The 24,331-nt window shown below is 36.7% G+C and overlaps 1 protein-coding gene across 2 annotated transcripts; it reads left to right on the top strand.

The window, feature by feature from the left end:
• The first annotated feature begins 773 nt into the window (after positions 1 to 773).
• LOC115765687 lies at positions 774 to 22,929 on the top strand. Of its 2 annotated transcripts, none has more exons than XM_030709345.1 (3): positions 774 to 1,316; positions 14,381 to 14,527; positions 21,485 to 22,929. In XM_030709345.1, exons 2-3 carry the CDS (start codon positions 14,386 to 14,388, stop codon positions 22,168 to 22,170), a joined length of 828 nt encoding a protein of 275 aa, XP_030565205.1. In that variant the 5' UTR covers positions 774 to 1,316; positions 14,381 to 14,385; the 3' UTR covers positions 22,171 to 22,929. The 2 variants fall into 2 exon arrangements, with proteins under 2 accessions (XP_030565205.1, XP_030565206.1); XM_030709346.1 differs by lacking the exon at positions 774 to 1,316 and adding an exon at positions 3,059 to 3,076.
• Positions 22,930 to 24,331: the final 1,402 nt, after the last annotated feature.

A 24,331-nucleotide genomic window follows, 5' to 3' on the forward strand; every position in this document is an offset into this window, starting at 1 on the left:
CGTGCGACAAAATTGACTTAAAGGGCGGTGGAGCCAGGTCGGGTGTAACCAAGAGAGATAGAGAGAGACAAACGCGAGCTAGGCCCAAAGATAAAATGCTTACACATTGTACTGCTTCAGCATTTGTTGCGTCAGCATTTGTTGCGTCAACATTTGTTGCTGGCAACATTTTTTGGTTTTGGCAGGCAGCAAAAATAAACGCGTGGGCACTTTTAGATGAAATGTGTGTCAATAATTTGCCAAGATTAGATTTACAGTTTTAAAATTAGTGGTTCTACGATTGATTGTTGTTTGTTTTGTTTTTTATTTTTTTGTTTATTTTTTTATGCTTACTCGCACACGCAGTTCGTTTATTGATTCAAGAGTGTTTCGATAAGGTGTACGCATAATGCTGCACGAACTGCTAAGGTTATAATGCTATGAACACAATTAACCTTGAATTTCGTTGTTAGAGTCGAAAATATGAATGAACATGCGAAATGCCCAGCAAAAATTAAATATGCTTTAAAGGTATGGTTATAAGCATATAGTTAGTTGATTCTAAAGTTTTGCTTGTTGTAGTTTGATCAGAAATATGATTTTCCAAGAAAGTTTTTTATTTAATTCGACCAAGCTTAACAAATAATAATGCGCCCATTGCTTTGCCTACCACTGTTGTGGTAAACACACTTTCGACATTTGTGTCGGGTGTGCAGCCACTGCTTCTGCCAGCGTGTATTTAAACGACGCGCAGTGGTAGCGCGGCTTCATTCTGCTGTGCGCTGTCGTTGGATGCGATTCGCCAAAATAATTCTGCTAAATAAAACTTCATAGCTCCAAAGCACTCAGCATTTACGTACTTCGTGTTTGAGTGAGCACTGCTGAGATTGTATAGGCATATTGGTGTATGTGTTTGTGTGTTTTAGTGCTGGTGTCTATCGCGTAACGAAAGCGAAAGTTTAGTTTGCGCGCGTGTCGCCAACAGTAGCGTCGTTCGCGTCGACTGTCTCCAATCGCACATCTCGCGTCGCAGTCGCCGTCGCAGTCAGCGCCACATTTATCGTTGTTGTTTTTGTTGTTGTTGTCGGTGAGACTACCCAGAAAGGAATAGATTAAAAGCGTGTGAAAACAACAAGAATGCTCATTAGTTTCAATGAGCGTGCAATAAATAAAATAAAACGTGTTTATGCTGTGTCGCCCGCTCCCTGCCTTCTAAGTGTGTGTGTTAGAGTGTGCCCAGCAACAAAGCAGCAGGCAACAGCTGTTAAGCAACAACAACTGTAAACGTAAACATTCCTGCTACATTTTCTGCTCAACGCTTTCCAACACACCAACGGGTAAGTTACCTATTCGCATAAATTGGCCCATTCATCTTCTAGTATTAGCCGTTCGCTTTTCAACACCATAAAAAGAAAGATGAAAACATAAATAAATGTTCACGAGCCACACGTGTCGCCTGCTAGAATTGCATGTCACGAGCAACGTTCAATATCGAAGAGAGCTTTTAGCTCGCAGTCGCCGCCACTTACTCTCGCGTAATCTAGCTCGTTTTTGCTATTATCAATATAACAGTGTGTGTGTGTGTGTGCGTGCGTGCGTGTGTATGGGCATACATTACAGAACTTTGTGCCTTTGTGTTCTGCTTATGCTGCCCGCCATGCAGCAGAGCTCCTAATCAAATTTTTTGCGTCACCTTCTCAAGGACGAACATAGAGTATACGCGTCTGTGCTCAAGTGTGGGTGTGCATGTATTTGCCTGTGTATGCTTCTCTCTTGACTGCTGACGCATCCTGTTAGCCCTTTGGCCTTTTGTTCGCACTGCACGCTGCGAGTGCAGTTGCCCAAGTGCTGCACATGGCGTATGCGTGTTGTTGACTTCTCAAGTAAGCATAATCTAAAAATAAAATATACTAGATTTAAAAGCATTTTAAATTATAAAAACTGTTAAAAATATAATATAAAAATGCCAGTAAAAAAATAACTAAATACAACAATAACACCCATTGTTATAAAAAGTTAAAAGCGCAGCCAAACATCTGTACAACATTTTTTATCTCTTTACAAATGCTGGGTTTTTCATAACATTTGCACAGCTCCACTTGATTTTTCCAAGAACTACTTTTATGTTAATTGGCCGTTGATGCTTCCGTTCCCGTTTTCTGGTACCAGGCCCATTTGTAGAATTCTCAATGGAAAGTGCCGCTCATTAAGTGGAGCGTGCAAAGCGTTTCATAAAGTAAACCTTAAAAAACAAGTAAGAGGTTCTAGTCGGGAGCTCCCGACTAGGGGATACCCTGAACCCTCTTCTTTCAACATCAAATGCATATATATATTCTATTTTAGAAGCTATATGTCAAGTTTGGCGACTCTAGCTCTTATTATTTACCAAAATTTCCCAAAAAACAGGATATCGATATGGATTTTTATCGATTGCTTGGAAGCGGAGTAAGTTATCGATTATCGGAAACAAACTCGATCTGCGCAGGCACCAGGAGCACCTACATCTAAATTTCAAGTCTCTAGCTCTTATAGGTTCTGAGATCCTTGCGTTCATACATACGGACGGACGGACGGACGGACGGACGGACGGACGGACGGACAGACGGACAGACAGACGGACATGGCTAGATCGACTCGGTGCTCGATTAAGAATGCTGATTAAGAATATATATTCTTTATGGGGTCGGAGATGCTCCTTCTGCCTGTTACATACATTTGGATTTTGCACAAATACAATATACCCTTATACCCATTTTTAATGGGTTCAGGGTATAAAAAACCAAAAGATAAAAAAAAAAAACATTAACAAATGCGTATTGCTTGTCGTAAGCGGCGGTTTATTATATTTTTATTTATTTTTATCGTGTTCAGCAGAAAAGTGAATCCAGCTGTGACTTTGACAACATATTCGACATAAGTATGTGAATTAAGGCCTTTGTTTGGCTTCGAATTCGACTTTGATTCCGGCAGGCGCTGCAATTGTGGTCATTATTTAAGCAATTGAAAACCACATAATTCGTAGCTAATAGAAATAAGTAAATTAAACGGAAATTATAATAAAGTAATTTCAATAAACAATGTATATAAATGAATTGAGGTGAGCAAATAATTATCAAATTAATCTTAGATTTCACACTACGATTAATGGAAAGGCCTTCATATTGAATACGTATACGTAGTACTAATGGTACATACATATATTCATCAAGCGGAAGTTATTGAAATATGTAAACAATCCTTTAAAGTGTGTAACAGGAACAGGGTAGCCCTTCCATACATGACACCCCGTGGCGTGTCCATAATAATATATTTATAATTAAGGCTCGAACGCGTTGTGCATTGATACTTCAAGCTTAACCAAAATACACAAACAAAAGACCTTCGAAAATAAAAACAAACAGCAGCGAAAAATAGCAACAAGAAAATCGCTGCAAACGAACGGGCTCTCTGCTCCGCATTGTATTGGCAAAAGGGGAGAGAAGCGCTGCCAGATCGACTACCCCAGCCGCAACACGTGCGCCGTTGAATCAATAAAAAAACAACAAGAGCAAATCACACCCCACACACACACACACACACATGCACATACACACACGACCATCAGAGACAGCAGCATAAAAATTCATTAACATCATGTGAGAGTGTTTTCGTGTGTTTGTTAACTTTGAAATTGTGCACCCAGCGGAACTTTTGCGGTTCTTTTTGCATGTACTCTCACGCGCCCTACATTTTTAATTTGAATATACGAAAATGGCATGCGAGAGACAGTGTGTTTGGAATGCTTTTGTATTTGCTTGCCTAAAAGTGTTTAGCTGGGTGAATTTTTGTTGTTTTTTTACTCACTTGATGGCTTGTGTTGCGCTCCCTTTCCCCGCACACACACACACACACACACACACACACACACACACACACGAACACACACACACACACACCAATTCACAGTCTGTCTGTCTGTGCGCAGCTCGTGGCAACGAAATTATCGCCATTTTGCAGTCGCCGTCGCTGCCGCTGCCGCGGCCGCTGTCGCCGTCACAGTCGACGTAGCTGACGGCAGCGTTCGCTTCTCTAACTGCGATTGAATGACAAAGTCTTTTTAATTTATGCAGGCAACTACAAATTAATTCGCTTTTTCGTTTTAAATTTGGCTTTTAAATTTTATACCGGCTTCAGCTCCGACACGTGTATGGAATCGCCTTATGTGTGTGTGGGTATGTGTGAGTGTGCGTGTATTAAGCCAATTTTCAAATGTTACAAGCGGACTATGTTAAAGCATATACAAGTTAAATACATTATACGCTGCTTAACGGTAGCAAAACCAATAAAACTTGACTAATTTTCAATGACAATTAATTTTGTTTTATTTTTTATGTTAATTTTACGGCTTATTAGGGAGCTTAGTTATATGTCCCTTTTATTTTCATGAGATATTAGGAAATGAAGCCGGGTTTTTTTGTTTTTATTGCTTACGCTGGTTATTTGCGAAATATTATTTGGACTGTGCAAGGATTAGATAAGCATTGCATAAAAGTAGAAATATAAACCAGTTTCAGTGCTCTTGTCGGGATGCCCCACTATGGGATACCCTGCACCTTCTTCTACCAACACAAAATGCAGCTCGCTCTAGGAGCTGGTGGGGAGGGGGGAAAGATTTTTCATTTGTATATACTATTCAAAGAGCTACATATCATGTTTGGCAACTCCAGCCATTAAAACCAAAGAGAGAAAACCAAAATTGGATATCGATTCTTATCGATAGCTTAGAAACGGGGCAAGTGATCGATTATCGGAGGTAAACTCGTACTGCTTGGGAACTAGGATATCGTACGTTTCAAGTCTCTAGCTTTTGCAGGTTCTGAGATCGCCCCGTTTATACATACTTAAGGACAGACGGAGATGACTAGATTGATTCGGCTATATATACTTCACGGCGTCGGAGATGTTTCCTTTTACCCATTACATACATTTGCACAAAACCATTATAAATTTTTTACTCATTTTCAAAGGGTTCAGGGTATTAAATTAATGTGTAAATAGAAACAAGTAAGAGGTTCTAGTCGGGAGCTCCCGACTGGGGGATACCCTGAACCCTCTTCTTCCAACATCAAATGCATATATATATTCTATTTTAGATATATATACCCTTATACCCAATTTTAATGGATTCAGGGTATAAAAACTGCCGCTGAAATACATTTTGATTTTGTACAAACTGCATGTTAAAATGTAAAATACATATTATGTAATTTGTGGCAGACCTCATGACTTTCCAGTTTTAAAACAAAATAATTTCTAACTACGTGAATGCTGTCAGTCTTAAGATCCAGACTATATATCCATAATACTATCGATATTCGCTTTCCAGCTGTCAATTGTTCGCGGTTTCATCTACGGTAATAATCTTTACATTATTTTGGCTTCAAATGAGGTTTTTGTGTGTTTTTTAAATAGATCATACATTATTTGCGAATACCGTGTAAGAACTTCTCAGTACCACATGGCGTATGAGTAATTATTTGTTGGTCCTCGTTTATTATTAGCAATGCCTATATACAGCACGATAAGAATTTCGTTGGGTTGTCGCTGAACGCTTTCAAACCGTTTTTATTTAGGCATTCGCATCAATCAGATTATTAAATTTTCACAAATCATAATGAGATTTTCGGCCATTAGCACAGTGGCACATCGTAAGCAATATGAACACATCGGGAGCACTTATATTAGCGGCAGTGTAGCGCCAATAAATACAACAGCGATAACTAGAAGAGCTAATTACTGACCCAATAATGCGAGTCACACGCCATCACATATAACTGTAAATTGCCACACGCGCGTGCTGTTTGCTTTTGTGTGTGCGAGTTTGTGTGTGTATCTGTGTGTTTGTGAGTGTGTATGCGTCGTCTTTCGCCGTCTCTCGCCGACAGTGCACTCGAACATTGTGTGCGCATTGTGATGACCGGCGGTCATTAAGTGTCGCACGTGCGGCAGTTTTGACGTGACAATAGACGAAGGTAAACAGAGAACAGAGACACTGAGCTGTCTTTGATCATTGTATATACCCTGTCAATGTAGCAACGGGTATTTCAGCTTGGCTGTGAGTTTGGCAACAAAAATTGTTTTCATATAAATCAAGTTGCAGTCTTTACTTTTTATACATATCCGAACTTGCAAAAGTAATTTGCCTTTAAATAATGGAAAGTGAATTCAATAAAGTTATAGAAAAATTTGGATTAGGAAAACTTGAAAATATAGATTCACTTAACTGTTGAAAAAATCATATATTTGTAATATTTTACTTAGTAAATTTTTTTATTTGCATAACAATATATAACGATTTGGATTTGTTACAATATTATAAGCAGTGATTTCTTTTTTAAAATTTGCCAATTGTTTTTTCTTTTTGCAGAAGATTTATATATTTGTTGCTTATTAAAAACAAGGCATTTAGTAGACATGCAGCCTGCTGTCTTATAAATTCTGTTACTGTTGGTATTTTAGCTTATTTTATGGTTACATTAGCGAATTATTTTTGCAAACATAAATTAAACAGTCGAGGTCTCAGTCCCAGAACCAGTACCGCAAAGATAATGATAACGATAATGGTAATGATAATGATAATGATGATGGGGGGCAAACAATAATAAATACAAACACACGCGCCGCCTTTTAGTTGGCTTTTGTTTTTTTGCCATGGTCTGCGCTGTATTTTTATGTCTGTTTCTTTCTTCCTGTGGCTGCCACAGAGGCAGCTGTGCTTAAAAGCTTGAGTCGGTCTTCAAATATATGTATATATAATATATATGTATAAATTTATATAAGCATGAGTGTGCTTCGCATGTATGCCCGAATGACTTATCAAGCGACGCGCTTAGCGGCAGCATTTTTATTGCTTTAAATAACACTAATATTGAGGTATGTGATTTTTGCATATGTTATTTTTAGATAGTTTTGTCCGATAAGCCTTAGAGTATTTATTCCGTTTATAAATAAAATACACATTTTTCTGTTTTTGGCTTTGACGGGCGGCATGTGTTGCATTTTCAATGAGTTCCTGCTTAGCTTAAAACGGCTTAAAAGGGAAATTTTACATTTGTCCAATGCAAATTTATCTATTGAAAATTCTAGGAACTGCACAGTCATGATACGAAGTAAATGTTCTTGTCAATATCTATCTACCTTGTATATTTGATGTCACTTTTTTTCTTGAACTTTGTCTATTTTTGATTTAACAGCGTACTATGCTTAATATTTGAAAATTGTCTGCTATTTACAGCAAAAACGAGATAGATCTTGTTAATAATACCGAGATATATTTTTATATGATCAATATTTTTAAATGAACATCAAGTGAATGACTAAGCAATTTGTACACATACGTTTTTGTATGCTATTTATTTATATCTGAACAAGTGCAGCAAGTTAATTATTAGTGTTATTTTTAAACTGTAATATCATTGTTGATAATTTACGGGAACGTTGAAATTGCCTTGATTTGAATTTGGTACATTTTGTTTGAATTGAAACATGTGATAGCTATAAATAGACGAGTTTTTTATAGGAATGAATTGAAGGTCCGCATGGCTTGTAGTTCATATATGTGAATAGTTTTACTTAATGATTAGCTCTGTAGAGCTCTTGTTGTTGAGCGGAATTGTTTCTTATTTCAAACTCTTGTGCGAGAGAAATAAAACGATTTTTGTATTACAAAACAAAGAACTTATGGGTGCGTCGCAAGCGGAAGTAATGCCACATCAAGTATACGCCCCAGTGCCCAGCAGGCGCTACACGTGCCGGTCTAGTAAGTATTATAAGTGTGTCTGTGCGTTTAATATATGCGAGACTAATTAATTACGTTAAATGTTTCGCATTTTATGATGTGCCAATTAAACGAGCGGAATAAAATGCTCACATTTAGATTCACATTCGCATTCTCATTCCGGTTCAAATTCAAATTCGAATTTTCACATTAGCGTAATACATGGGCTGTTAAACGCGTTCATTCATTAAGCTGAAAAGCTACCTCCAATTAGCTGCATTAAATATGCTAGGCATAAAAAGAAGACAAACAAAAAAAAAAAAGAGATGAAAAAACATTCTAAATAGGGACTGAAAGTGAATGCTTCAGATAGGTATGAATAAATGGCCAACATTCATCACTAGACGACGCATTTTGTGTCGTTTTAAATTTGTATTTTCGTACACGGTTCCACTGAGAACAATGCCAATTTTATTGCAGTTTGACAGTCGGAAATGTTTAGCTTATTTGATTGTTCATTGTTGCCATGTGCCGTTCACAGAAGACGCGCTACAACTGATCTATTGTATTGCAAGCCATTCGCTCTATAATAAACAGAATCTTTGTTTTGGTTATTCGTTTTATTTATTTACTTTTAATTTTGTTGTCCTGTCATAGAGCTCTGGAATTTTTTCCAATCTTTTGTTTGATATTTGTAGATACTTTTTAGCTTTTTCAAACAAACAAATTGTTTAAGACAATACAATTGGCGGTTAAGCAAATATATTAAATAAAATGTTATATGACTTCCTTTTGTACCAAATGACAATGAAGGACACATAACATAATTATCATGTTAATCAAATTAGTGTAATTAAGGCTACCCGGACGAACATGAACATGAAGCTTTAGACAATATTTGAGACAGATTAAGTAATTAATTAGTTCATTTAATTGTATCTACTGAACTGTAAATGAGACTAGCACAATTCAAGGAAATCCTTTCTTAAAAGCAATTAAGATAAACAACAAAAGAAAGTAAACGATAATAAAACTTATTAATATTTCTTGGTACGCAGGACTTATGGAACTTATTGACTTGAAATAATCAGACTGCTGACGTTATTTATTGTTAGTAATTAAGTTTGTGATTTCAGCTAATTATAAATAGCAATAGCAATTCCGTGAGGTACGTGATAAGCCCTTTGTACGTGACATAATTATATATGGAAAAATTGGTGTGTTTTTATTGTGGGTTGTTCGTTTGGGTAACTAAATAAGATTCGGCCTAATTAATAGCACGGTGGATGTAGGTGTTTTTTTTTTTTGGAGGGGAACTGACTTCTCTGACTCTTTAACAAGCTGCTGTTTGTGGAACCTTTCGTATTAGTGTATTGTTATTTGTATTTGTGCTTGTGTTGGGCACAGTTTGCGCGTGGCTGGCTTTTGTGTGGCATTGGCAAGGCAATTGGGTCATTGTATGGTACACGTGTGGCTCGTTTCGCTTTTTATTTGCTTTGCTTGTTGCCATCATAAATTTTTATCGCCTAGCTGGCAATTCAATTGGCAATACTGCACACTTACCAAAATCCATAACGTTCTCGTCTCACGCTCTTTATTGATAAGTCCTGTTTGTATGTATAGATGTCTCATTGTTTCCGACATGGTTCTACTTATTTATATTCTGATTTCGCTATAACGCTTAGATCATTTGTATTGGAATCTTCTGTCCATATTATGACACGTTTGTAAGCTCTAGACGTTTTATTACAATTACAAGAAATTTTTATTGTCTTAGCTTCGGTATATTTGTTCCGCCCCTTCCGCAGATTACATTATTTTTTTTTATAAATATTTTTTTTCTACTTACCTTTTACGAAATTGAGATAACAAGTAAATTAGCACTTTACCTGTCTTGTTGCTTTGCTTTATGATTGTTGTAGACGTCGGCAATTTTCGTTAGCAACAAACAGTTCGAGCTGACGTCAAATAAGTATTAGATAGTACAAACAAAGTCTACACAATTCTGCATAGATTAGAATCCCAATGGAATTAATATATGAGCACGCTAAGTACAATTTTATTTTATTAACATAAAATTGTTGCTTAATATTCAGAAATGAATATTCAAATACATTCCTCATATGGATTGCATTATATATATATAAATATATATTATATATATATAAATATATATATATATATATAAATATATTTATATATTATATATATATATGTAAAATGCAATATTATCTTTAAAGGTTAAAACAAATTGTCTAAGAAATCAGGAAAAAATAATGAAATGCTCAATACATTTTAAATCAGAAGTAATCAAATTTTTTCCGGACCTTAAAATTAGACTTACAATTTGTGAAGAAAATTATTTTTAAATTTGCAAAATTGATGGCTACACATATTTAATTATTTAGGTTTTATATTTTAATAATTTTGCGAGTCCAAACTAAGTTTTAAGCATTTAAAATAAGCTCTGACTGCCCACTGTTTGGTTATAAAATGAGCAACGTGCGAGTCGAAGTATAAATCCCAAACAAACAACGTTTATGGGAAAAACGCCGATGGAAAGTTTTTTTTCGGTTGTTATCTTTTGTAATTTTTGCCCAAAGCTTAAATCGTTTTTGTTAGCAGCAAAATAAATTTTACTTGTTTGTTATGTCTGCGTTACACGGCAGCTGAGCTGAGAAGGTAACTCAATAGTCAGAAATGGGCCACTGATGACAGGCGGTGCCTTGGAAATACGTATACGCAACGTGAGACGAACAGTTTTAAATTGCAAATGCTAACTTCTTGTATTTGCTTAATATGTGCTAAACATTTTTTATATGAACATGCATTTCTTGTGTTTACATTGCGTATAGTTAATGTGCTAATTTCAATACTAAGGCTTATACTAGAGAACAGTTAAAACTTAGCTAAGTACTTCCTCGTATCACATAAACTGCCGCTTAAACTAATGAATGTCGAGTTATCACATGCTTACACATTAAAAGGCTAATAAATTATGGCATTTAAACAAAATAAAGCACATGTGCAATTTAAAACGCTTTTCTTGACTTGCGTGCTCTCAGAACATAAGCAGGAAAAGCAGATGTTCGGCTACTCTACGTATGTGTGTATCTGTGTTTGAGTGTGAGTGTGTGTGTAAATACCATATCTTAAACATTCCTCCCATTGTTGATGTTGCTGTTGCGATACAAAAGCTCCGGCAGCGAGTCAGCCCCGCAAGATGTACGCCAAATAAACTTCAATTTGACAACGCCTTCAAAATCAACTTAAGCACCAAGAGTTTCTTGAACTTGTGTTTGTTTGTTGTTTGTTTTTGCTCTCTTCTGTGTTTTTTTTACTGCGTTGACAATATCAATTTAATATGGGCTCGGGGCGATGCTGGCCTGGCTGTCAGTCGCCTTCGTGTGTGGCTGTTCCTGCCTTGCGAAAGTAATTGGCCAGAAAAACTCCAACAATTTGTGCGGCCAATTTCCCGTGGCGTTTCTTGAAAGTCAACGAGTTGAAGGTTTTTTGTTTCTTAGGTGAGCCTAACTTGTGACTGCCGGCATGTCGTGTCCAACAATTATTTGACTAATTTATGCGCACGCTGTGGCAGTTCTCATTATGGCCATTGATTGACATGACTTCCAGTCCCGGCGGCTGTAAGAGTCAGCTACAGGTGTAGGCCTACGCGTGTTTCACATTGTTTTTAAAATACCAGACATGCACACCCCTTAGGTGTTTGTTCCTAGCATGAGTAATATCTATGTAAGACTGCGCATGAGTCAGAGTTTTGTTTTTTTTTTATGCCAGCAGCGGCACGTGTTGCTCGCTTAGTGTCCAGTTCGACGCAGGCTAGAATCACCAGTCCACTTTGTGAGTGGAATACGCAAGGGGGTTTTCTCTCGTCCGACCTTTTTTTTTGTACCCTGAACACATTGAAAATGGGTAAAAAGGGTATATTGTATTTGTGCAAAATGCAAATGTATGTAAAAGGCAGAAGGAAGCATCTCTGACCCCAAAAAGTATTTATATTTTTGATCAGCATCAATAGCCGAGTTGATCTAGCTATGTCCGTCTGTCTGTCCGTCCGTCCGTCCGTCAATATGTATAAACGCAAGGATATCAGAACCTATAAGAGCTAGAGACTTGAAATGATTAGATGTAGGTGCTCCTAGTGCCTGCGCAAATCGATTTTGTTTCCGATAATCGATAACTTACTTCGTTTCCAAGCAATCGATAAAAATCGATATCGACATCCTGTTCATTGAGAAAATTGGGTAAATAATAAGAGCTAGAGTCACCAAACTTGATATGTTGCTTCTAGAATATTATATATATGTCAAATATCTATCATTTTATACCTATCGCCACCTCCCCGCTAACACCGCAGAGCTATAAATCAAGTTAATAACCCAACTAATATTGCCAACCAATCTAAGCCAAAATTGTAATGAAATTGACTTTTTGAGAATACACAAATATTGTATGGTTCAATAAGATATACTGTAGAAAATTTCATAAAGATCGGTTAAAAAAAACCAAAGTTATGTGTTACTGCGCAATGCGATGGGACACCTAGCGAATACTTCAAGAATTTCTGTGTGCATGTACACACACACACATTCATGCGCGTCTGCTTCACATTCTAACAAGATGGTAATTGCGACTTTTTTCTTAGTTTCTTTCTCATAGGAACTTAATAATTGGTGTGCCTGATGAGTAGAGGCATAGCGAGTGGTGCGGTCTGTCGCGAGTTCGAGCCCTGCCAAGGGAATTTTTTTTTAAATTTATTTGGTGTTGGAATAAGAGGTATTCCGTAGTCGGGAGCTCTCGACTAGGACCTCCTACTTGTTTATTTCTATATTTAAAAGTGATAGTTGGACAATGGAGACTGTTGACTATGGCATTACGAAGGAAAGTTAACAACAACATTCAACTGCCTTTTCACAGTCTTATGCCTTACACTGGATGCTCACAGGAAGTTCGTAAATAAAAATATACGAAACCACATGAAACCACTTTTGAGCTTGCTTTGAGATATAAATCGTCAATGCTTAAATATTTAGCATAGTTACTTTGGATAAATATATTTAACTAAATTTAAATTGACATTCATATTTTACCATTTGACATAGATACCTGGGCAAAAATGAATTTTTTGGGAATCTAACATAATGAGACTCTATTAGCTTTCAATGATTTTTTATACATTTAATAAGATTTATAAAATTTGTGTCGTAAGTGTATTAAGAGATCGATTAAGGCTTCACTTTAGCTGCTGTCTATATTTTACATTCCCGGCTTTTTTCTTTAGGGCTTCTGCGAATATGACTCAGTTTAGCCCAAAATCTCATCCAGTTTGCCCGACACCCTATCCCCCCGTCTCAACACACATGAGGGGATACAGAAAATGGCGCGTGCACGTCAAATATGCTACTGGCGTTATTCGTTGGGCTTGGCATACGTTACGCTTCATGGTTTTTGTTACATTTTATGCGTAGCTGTGGCTAAGACGTTGGCTTAGACGTGGGCCTACGGGCTTGAAAATATTTCGTATTCTGCCGGATGCTGAAGGGCAAAATACATAAATACTAAATTGTAATTTCAGCTATGCATATTGACATATCGACAACAATTCTGTTGGCATTGTGAAAGCCGCTTATTTGACGTGATGCGACGCCATGTAACGCCCACGCCCCAAAACGCCCCACAAGCACTTTCCAAGGAAAATAATTTTTGGTGGCCGCAATGCCGGATACTTTCCAAATGTAATTACACTCAAGAGATACACGTGCCGGCAATAAAATCTTGCTGCTGCTCTTGTTGTTTGTGGGCCTCTTCAATTTAAATTTGTATGTCTTGGGCTCATCTGTCTGCCAGCACAACAATGCCAACCACAACAACAGGAACAACACTCAAAAGCGCCAGAAATGCTATATATATATTGATAGGCAGCAAGCGAATCTCTCGCGCTTTTAAATTATGTGTATATATGCCCCGGTTCCTTCATTATTGGGCTGGCTTATTTAACTATGCTCAGATTTGGGGCATGGCTAATGAGTTTCAGCCGCTTTGGGACAACCAGATAATTTATTATTGTTCTAGCTGTAGTTGTTATGGCTACAAATGATGGCTTTAGCTGGTTTCAGTTTCAGTTTTTGAAGTCTGCGGGCTGAATGGCTAATGTACTACAACTTTCTGCTTTCTGTGATGCTTAGCTTAGCTGATCAAGTTATTTTTTTTTTTTATAAAAAAGATGCTCTTGCTTAACATATTGTGTGCATATTGAGTCTGTTTAATATTTCTACTCAACTATCCAAACTTTATTTGCAACAATAATAAATGCGCTTCATCAAAGAAAACATTGAAATGACATTAAAATATAACTTAGCACTTCAGACATCACTTAATTTGTGGCACGTGTTAAATATGATTGAACTTTTGGCTACTTCCACAATATCTTTGTTAAGCTTAATGAACATTCGCAAAGTACTCATACAAATAACTGTTGCAAAAGGTTGATTGAACCCGTGGCCGTATTATTGAATTTTTTGTTGTGGTTTATTTATTTATTACCTGGACCTGACACTTGGGCAACACGCTAATCAATCAATTTATCAATTTGATGCCCAATTAATTTTGCATTTTGATTGCTTGCAGTTTCAATGGCGCCCACCATCTGTTTCTCTGAGAAGACAGTGCTCGGAGTGGAGTTGAGGAATGGGCGACGGCTTCGAAAAATGGGCGTGGCACTTGCCAAAGCTAAAGCGGCTGGAGTCGCACAAAACAGCGCTGTGTTGCGATATGGTGAGTAAAACTGGTGACTGTCCCACCTAACGTATACGTAACATGAACAGAACAGACCTTTGCTTCTGGACATGCGTTGTCATTGCTGTTATTTTTGTTAGTGTGGTTTGTTGTTTGATTTTTCTTATGTCAACAGGTGGTTGCTGGCACTCACGTTCCTGGAATTAATTAATTTATGTAAGCTTGTTCAAGCTACACTGTTGTGCATCTTCAATTGCAACTGATCGTTATCGTCAATATTTATGCTGGACCACGTGTCAGAATGTTGCGTACACTTCACGTGTATCCCCTTGTTTTGTGTTTTATGTTGCCGCTGTTTTTGTTTTACACGCAACTTAGTTGTGGTAACAATTTGCGTCAGCAATGTGTGCGCTCTTCATGCCAGGGTGCCAGCCGCCCTTTTGAATATATACATGCACGACACATTTATATAAGAGTTCTAAGCCACATGACTAGATAGGAAATGCATAACGATTGTCGTTAACTGCAAGGAAATTTCCAGGGGTTGCACGTAAGCTACCTGCGTTATGTTGATGCTAACAGCTTGACTGTTAGTAAGGGATGTATACAGTTTAAGAAGCTGGGGGCGCCTCTCAATAAGCTGCGTCATAGTGTATCGATGTCAAGTACGTTCCACGTGCCTCCAGCTGCTATTGCTGCTGTGGCTGTCTCCTGTAGCCTGCCAGATGGTTATGTTAACCATTTGCGTCAGAAATTCCAGCATTTTCCTGCTTTTCTTGTCATGCTGTCACGCCCTCTTTGAGTGGTTATGCACAGCTCATTTATATAAGCGGTGTATGGTAACATGTCGAGATAGGATAGAAATAGCGGCTGACGTTGACTGGAACAGCGGGAGATTTCTTAAAATATCAAAGTCTTGGGCATCAGTCCGTTGCGATGAGTTGATGTTAAAAACTGACTACTAGTGCAGCACGCACTCTAATGAACAATAACATAGGGTTAAATAGATATCATATTTAATGAAAATTATGAAAACCGGAAGAGATGAGAATGAAAAAAAAAGAAAGAGACACTGAGATGAGGCTTGAGTGTGTTCAAAGATTGATACAGAGAGATCGACAAAGAGAGAGAGAGAGAAATAAATAGATAAAGAGACACAGAGAAAGAGAAAAATATAAAGGGAGAGAGAGAAAGAGAGATAGGGCGAGAGAGAAAGATGGAGAGAAAAAGAGAGATAGAGAAAGAGAGTCAGATATGTTCACAAATAGAAAAGAGAGAGGTTTCTCTTTTCTTCATCTATCTTTTTTACAAATTCAGGAAATTTCTCTCTCACGCTCACTCTTTATCGCTCTGTCATGTTTATATCGAGAAGGAGAGAGCGACTGTCAACACTACATAAATTTCGAAAGGGACAGTCCTTAATCAAGACATTAAAATCATTAAATACTTTTTTTGTGTCATGAAAATCGCATAGAAAGGGAGCAACGCGTTTTAGAAAAATATTTCATGCTTGTGATATTACTTCCACAACTTAAGAAATACATGGCCAAATGTACAGCTAACTATAATGAGTTATTTTATGATATATAACGCAGACTTAACTCGGACTCATATCCATCGATCATAGCTCAAGGCACGTTTATGTATTTGAACGTTAACAAGTTGTAATTTCATCATCCCAATGTCATTCATCAGAGTGTGACACTAAGTGACCAAAAGCTCTTATATTTCACGTATTGTAGAAATGGTAAATTTCTCTCTCACGCACGATCGGAAAAAAATTAAAACACTTTTTACCGAGGATGCGTTGATTCTGCGAAACTGTGAAAGCACACACCAAATCTTTGACTCCCATTTCCACCAAGGAGATGGATTTTCAAAAAAGTGCAAAATACCCCTCAACTGAATTTGAGCAAAGATCTTTGAAATTTAGGTTGAGGCCGATCGGATGGTAAAAAAAAGTTTGTAAGAATCGGTCAGTTCGACTGAGTGAGATACGCTTATACAAACATAAGTAAATGATAGAATAGCTTAATGTGTTAACTTCACAAAGATTTGCTTATATCTTACATTCTTAAGAAGCGTCCGACCTCCTTCTTTATTGGCTTGCTGCTTTTTCTCTAGTCATACTTAACTCAATACTTCTTCGCCTAATTATCGATTCGCTGTGAATGCAATGGGTTGAGATTGCCAGACGCTTACAAGTTTCATACAAACGTTTTTCGCGATTTTTGCATACTTGCCGAAACCCCGTCTTAAAGTGCACCTTCATTACATAAGGTAACTACAGGGAAAATTTCAGCTTCCTAGTTCTTACGGTTTGTGCGTAGAACACCAATCAGTCAGTCAGTCAGGACAAACAGTTTTATATATAGAGATTACACAGACTTAACTCGGACTAATATCCATCGATCATAGTTCAGGGCTCGTTAATGTATTTGAACGTCGAAAAATTGTTATTTCATCATCGCAATATCATTCATCAGAGTGTGAGACTAAATGACCAAAAGCTCTTGTATTTCACGTATTGGGAAAATGGTAAATGTGTAAGAAGCAACGCAAACATTACATTAATAGCTGAAAAGGCAGCGTCTTGAATGAGCACAACAGAGTCTTGCACAAATTTTGTATAAGCATTTATTTTCACAAGAAATTCATCGTACACACACGTTTATATACGTGTGAGTGTGTGTCGTAACCTCTATTTCGATGTCATTCGATGTGGCACGTTTTCTGTAGCCCTTTCATTGTCGTTATTGGTGTTGTTGTTGCTTATGCTGTTGCTGTTGCTGTTGTTGTTGTTGTTGTTGTTGCTGTTGTTGCAGTTGTTGCTACAACTGTGCTACTTTTGCTAGCTTATTTACAATTTTCCCACATTTGTTTGGTTGCTTTTAGCTTTTGCCGACTTGGCTTTTTATAGCCATGTATTTTGTTGTTGCTGTTGACTTTATTGGTGCCATATTCAGGGGAATGCATTCCAAATGATTTTCTTTGCATATCCTGTAGCCGAATCAATAAGCAAAAGGGTAATTCTAATTTGAGCATTTGTGTACGATTTGATCAGTAACAAAAGTACATTCTCTCTGTACATTCTCTCTTATCAACTTACGTATCTCAAAGAGGGTTATATTTGATATAACAAACTTATTTTTACTTTTCTTAATTATGATTGTGTCTGTTCAAATAATAGAACAAAATTAATATCACAGGGTATCTTCTAAACAGCCATGCTTACGAACCTTTGCTTGCTTTATTTATTTGTTTATTTTTTTGTGTGTATTTATTTTTGTTTTTGTTTTGTGTTTCCTGTTAATTTCCAGCAACACGTTAAAAAGTTGAATGCTAAATGGGTGTGACAAAGCCACGTGCTGGCGACTGTGAGCCTCTCCCCCGTTCTCCCCTTAGTCAATGACAACGTAACAACCTGGGTATCGACAGTGGGCTGCAAATAACACAGTAATATTTGCAAACAATATTAATTTGATTTTTGTTTTTTATATAAACTACTACCATTTTGTTTTAAATTTCTTTATTCATGAGAGTAATTTGTTTTTAGATCGCAATTTGTATAAATTTGCGACAATAAAAGTTAAGATATAAATATAGAAGAATATTTGAAAATATTTCTAAATTATTTCAAAAGTAACCTATGATAAACTAAAAAAAAATGTTTAAATTTTTGATGGACAAAGACACACATTTAAAGTAACAACTTTCTGAATTTCTAAAAAAATAACAATTTAAGAATATCAGAATATAAGATCGTTAAACAAAATGACTTTAAAATTACTTTATTTATTCGTAAACAATTCACCTATTTTATTTACCCTTAAATCAATTTTGTACTCAAAGTAGCTGCGTTTTGTGTCAGTGTGCACGGGTTCAACTTTTGGCCTGTTAACATTTATATGTGTAGACGCCGGTTGTGGCAATAAATGGCATGCATTTAGAAAGCAATTGAGGCAGACTTTGTTGGAAGTGCCTAATGCCATGGCTTGAACCCCGTTTGCTTTAATTAAGCATAAATGGTAACTAATTTGTTGCGAGTGGTTGGCACGTGGGAACGCGCCGTGTTGATGGTGATGATGGGGCCATGTCATAAGACCCACAGACCTCAAGACTGTAAGAACCCCCGACGTAAGCGCAGACCCATACGTCAACGCAGTGTGCGAGTAATGACAACGACAAATAGGTAGATAAATGTTCATTGGGGCTGTTTAGTCGGGTGAGGGCAAATGCCTCGTGGGGGACCTCGGCATGCCTCTTGCATAAGTCGATGACGAACACGGCCGCAATAAATCGTTGCAGAAAGATACGACAACTATGCAACTTGCGGGGGGTATGCGCCATCAACGACAATATTGTAGTCAACGCCACAACAATATTGCAAACTAAATATTTGCGCATTCAATTGTCAATTGCATCATTTTGAACAGGTTTAACTGCAACAGAGTGGCAGTCATAGGTCACAGCTGTCAGTTGGGGTTACAAGAAATAGATTTTGCGTGCGTATCGCTGGAATTCATATGAATGCTATTGTCGATTGATTTTTCCTGATATGCTTATTGCCATTTGCATATCAATAGAATTATATAATCTAATAAAAAAAAAACGAGAAAGAAGGGATATCTTCGGCACCCTGAAGATGTAATACCCTTGCAGACAGTATGTGCAGTATGTGTGAATAGTGCAGCTCGAAAATGCTAAGTTTGTTTTAATATGTTAAAAACAGAATAATTTATATTATATATTGGGCTGATGTTGATAAGATTTTTCATACATGACATGGCCTATCGTTTCTATGGCAGCTATATGTTATAATTACCCGATGTTGATAGGATTTTGCTTATATAAGAGGAGCATATTAAAACTAATAAATGTCGAGTTTGGTCAGAATATCTTAATAAAAAAATGTTTTTTATAAGAAACTCCTTTTCTGTTACTCATTTCGAAACAAAATTATCGTACCCTCTTCAAGGCTATAATAAATAAAACTTGTATAAGAACGTAACCTTTTGTGATAAAATTATTGTAATCAGAAACCAACTATTAGTTTAAGAGGAAGATATTGCTATTATTATTATTATTTTTAATCATGTTTTTATTATTTTATAATTATTATCGTTTTTATGACTTTTTGTATATTCAAAATAAAGCTTAATTAATTATAGCTATAAACATAATCATTTTCAGTTTTCACATATTTATTAATTTTATTGAAAGTCTAAATTAATAGTCTATAGCTTATGTACCTGCAAATGCTGGATTATATATTAATTGATAATTCTTAATCTTTTACTAAGATTTAATCGATGCCTAATTCGTTGTTCTATTTACGTTCCTCGATTGCTTTTCTAGCGCTTATATTAATACCGTTCTGAATGCGTCGCTTTTACACACATACACAAACACACACACACACCCAGAGAGACACGCTTAGAGCTGGTTCTTTGCCTGTTTTTCCCCCGTGGACACACCCTTGGGCCAATGGCCGCTCTCACGTTTCACAGCACTGGTGCAGTGTATCAGAAAGTGCTTTATTAGCAAAAGGCAAACAAAGCTCTGAATGCGGTCAGATAGACCCGATTGCGGCACCGGCTCTGACGCAGGCACCAGCGCATGCACGAATGTGCATTGCCATGTGCTCCAAGCAGCTGACAGTTGCCGACGACGCAGCTCTTCTGCTGCGCTGCCGCCTGACCCTGACCATAGACACAGTCACGGAAATGCCAATTGGAATATGATTTCTGTTGTGAGGGTGCCGCTGACACAGACGAGGCTGGTGGCCGATGCGGACGAGTGTGCTTTGCCCATGATTAAAGCAGTCATCAGTGTGTGTAGCAGGGCGCGTTTATTGTGCATGTGCCCACATATAAGTATTCCAATTGATGCGAAACGCGTCGCAATCGCTGATTTTGTTGTTGAATGTTGGCCCCGGCTGTGGTCACGTTTTGTGACACACGCGATGAGCACACAAAGTACACACACACACACGCGATGAGCACACAAAGCACACACACTTCGTGTACACTGAGAGCAACACATGGTTATAGATAGACCACAATAAGACAATCAACTGTCTCAAATCTCAATTAATCAAAGAGTCTGTATAAAAAAAATAATAATATTCAAATCAAAAATTAAATTTGTTTTGAAAATGTATATAATTTATAACTAAAACTTTTTCCATTATTTAAAAAAATGTTTCATTAATAAAAACCAATTAAGTGTATTTGATCCTTATTATAGCTTGCATTTATTCACATTCATTTATTAGTTAAATTGAAAACTTTTAATACAGCGCTTTTATAAGTGAACACTTGCACTTTTCCATAGTTTACTATTTAATTTGGGTTACTATAACGAGAAAGTAATGATATCTTCGATACGCCGAAGATTTAATAAGCCTGCCCTTTTGCAGATATGTGAGAAAAGTGCAGCTCAAAAAGGCTGAGTTTGTTGACATATCTTTGCAAAGAGAATATTTTTGTATAGACAATGAATAAAAAAGTATTTCATATAATACCTTAATTATCGACCTTATGTTCCTATGATAGCTTTTAAGCGGAGAGACTGGCTTAGAAACAGACAGACGGACATGGCTATATCGACTCGGCTGTTGATTCTGATCAAGAATATATATACTTTATTGGGTCGGAGATGTCTCCTTCTGTGCGTTACACATTTCGAGACAAAATTATAATACCCTTTGAAAGGGTATAAACAGAAATAAGTTTTAAGTGCTGCGACTTTTAAAAAGATCTTGGATATTATGTACAAAATACTGTGACTTAAGAGTTAAATTAGAAATTACTTATAAAATATTGAATTGCATACTTTCGGGTCCTGAGGGTTCCTGTCTTGGAAAATCAATTTTTTCGCTGCGATTGTGCCACTGTGCAATCTGGCGCAGCCATATTGAATGTTTTCTTTGCTTACCTTAAGTTACTTGAACTTTGGCTTTAACCTAACGTTTGTTTCTGTTTTCTTTTGCAGTTGCCAATGGTTCGATGAACTCAACATTTCGTTGGAAACGCCGCCGTGGTGTCAGAATGACACCCAGACTGCCACAAAACGCAAAACGTGTAGCATCGGGCTCGGCTTCAGCTGCAAATGGTCATGTCGCCGAGATAATATCGGAGCAGACGAAGTATTTGAAGCGCATGGAGTTCAATTACAATAAGATGAGATCGCAGTTAGTGTGTACACATTCCAGCAGCAGCAGCACCAACAAACATTTCAACATCAAAACAGTATTACAACCTACAACGGCCAATAACAATTGCAGCAACAGCAACTGTAGACGCTGTGGAAACAACAAGACAGCAACAGCCAAATTTTGCGATCATAGCTCTGGCATGGATGAGGATGATGATGATGATGAGGAGAAAGATCGGGGATATGTGTTCGTTCGCGAGCCAATCAGGCAGCCGCAGATGCAGCAGGAACAACAAATTCCAAAATATCGCCCACATAATGATGGACTGCTCTCCATTGCCCTTAAAACTATCAATCTGGTGCAACGCAACGAGATTCTGCAGAAGCGCTTGACCCAGCTGCAGTTGGAGACGTCCGAGTTCATTGCCTCGGTACTAGCCAATCCCGAGAATCGGCATTTTCGTGAGAGAATCACGGCCAACACAAAGGCGGCCAATATAGAGAGCAACGTTTTGCGACACTGAGCGATAAAGCTGCATACTTTTCGGCGGGATTCAGATAACGCCGCATTCCGATGTATCACAGCCATCAATTCGACCCATAGATTTTTTCAATGCATCGTAGGATCTGTAGACTGAATTCGCCAAAAATATCTTTGTAATGTCCATTTATTTTATTTACAATTTGCAAGTGGAAACAATACAAAATAAATTTAAATTAATTTCGTTTACAATTAGATTTTTGAGATTGAAATTGATGGCTGTGACATGCGGAATTGAGTTAAGAGCAACTCGTACTGATTACATTTATAAATTAACAAAATGTTATATGATTGTACACAATCAAGCAACAAAGGAAATATTATTACTAACAACAAAAATAATCAAAAGTCAAGAATGAAACATTTTTTTCTAGCCATTAAGTATGTTTGTTGTCAACATTTTGTACATCAAACAATTTATTTCTGACGACATATTTAAAAAAAAGGCTCTTAGTAATACCTACTATACTATACTTCAGCGCTTGCAAAGCAATTGGTTTATTAACTAAGCCAAGAAAACAACTATACGTAATTAAAAGATCTTCAGAACCCATTATCAACAAAATATATATCATACATATAAAAAAAAAAGAAAATAACTTGAAGCGTAATTTATTCGAATTGTGTAACCAAAATTAATACCCATTTATTTGTAAGAGTATAATATTTAATTTAAATTTTTGACTTACCTTAATATTAAACTTATAATTAAATTGCAAATAGACAACAAACTTGAATCATGCTACAAATTTCAAATAAAATCAATTTCATTGAACTGAAAAATATAATATACTACTTGCTGCTTTATTTATGGCCAATTTCAATAGAAACAATAATACGAGCTACAAACGTTTTTAAAAAACCATGGTAAGACACACACTCAGCGGTCGTGTCAATAACACCAATCAAACCGTTCAAAGACCGTCTCAGAAACTCCTCGACGTTGTGGCTCAACTCAATCATGAAAATTATGATTATTGAGGTGTTCCCAAAAACGTTAGACACCACTACGTGGAACAAAACAAAGTAGTCAGAGAACTCTCTGTGTTTTGGAGAAAAATATTAAAGAAGCAGTAGAGATAATATTTTAAAATGACTAAGCGGTCAACTATCGATTATTTAAAATGGTAGCTATCGATAGTCTTAAAGCATTATTAAGCACCTGCGTTCTGCAGAGTCTATAACTAAAAAAAATTATTATTTTAAATTGGTTGCAGAATAGTAGGAATGTTGGAGCAGCGATAATACTTCCCGAGAGTCACCAATAAATATACCTTACATTGCGTGGTGCAGACTATATAACTATAAAAGAAACATTCCAAAAAGTAGGAACGAAGAACTAGCAATAAAACGTTAAGGAATTAAGAACTTAATTATTATCAACCATCGAAAATGTAGAAGGGTAATTATTGATCTTTTTGCATTAGTATATTTAGCTAAAGTAATGTGACCTAAATGGGTAATTACTGTTTGAAATGTATAGACGTAATTCTAAGATCTGGCGTATCTTATTTCTGGAATGTCCCTAATAAATGTCACTTAAGTTGCGTGCGACAGACTACGCCAATCTGTCATCTTTTTTGGCATTCAATACGAAATTACACTTCAATTGTTTCAAGTTCATTCAATTAAGCCGCTTCCCTGCCAGCCTCTCGAGTGCAACTCGGTGGTTTTCGGCTTTTCGATTATGATTTTTGCCTCTTCGCTGCACAATGTTTCAAATCTGCTCTCTTGTTATACCCATAGAAAATGGTTAAGTGGGGTATAATGATTTTATTCATATGTTTGTAAATGCAGAAAGAAACGATTATGAGCTTAGAAAGTGTATGCATATAAAGATTGGAAACTTGATATATATATATTTCTTTCGATATCTCCTCGCATTTTCATAAAGTCGATAAAAATCGATTTTTAGACATTAGTTTACGGCACAACTAGAAAATGATAAAAGCTGTATAGACTAAACAATGTAAAATATTTTACTTTTGGATAGCTTTTCATAACTTTCCCAAAATGAAAGAAAATCTCATACACATATATAAATATACAGCCGAAGAATGTTTCTAAGTGTGGCTTTGCTCTGTGTCCAGCGTAACCCCTAGTCGGGCATACCTGACAACACAAATATTAGTTGCTGTTTATCT

This window comes from Drosophila novamexicana, unplaced genomic scaffold (genome assembly GCF_003285875.2).
Source record: "Drosophila novamexicana strain 15010-1031.04,08,12 unplaced genomic scaffold, DnovRS2.1 tig00000986-arrow-arrow-pilon, whole genome shotgun sequence".
Taxonomy (NCBI): Eukaryota; Metazoa; Arthropoda; class Insecta; order Diptera; family Drosophilidae; genus Drosophila; species Drosophila novamexicana.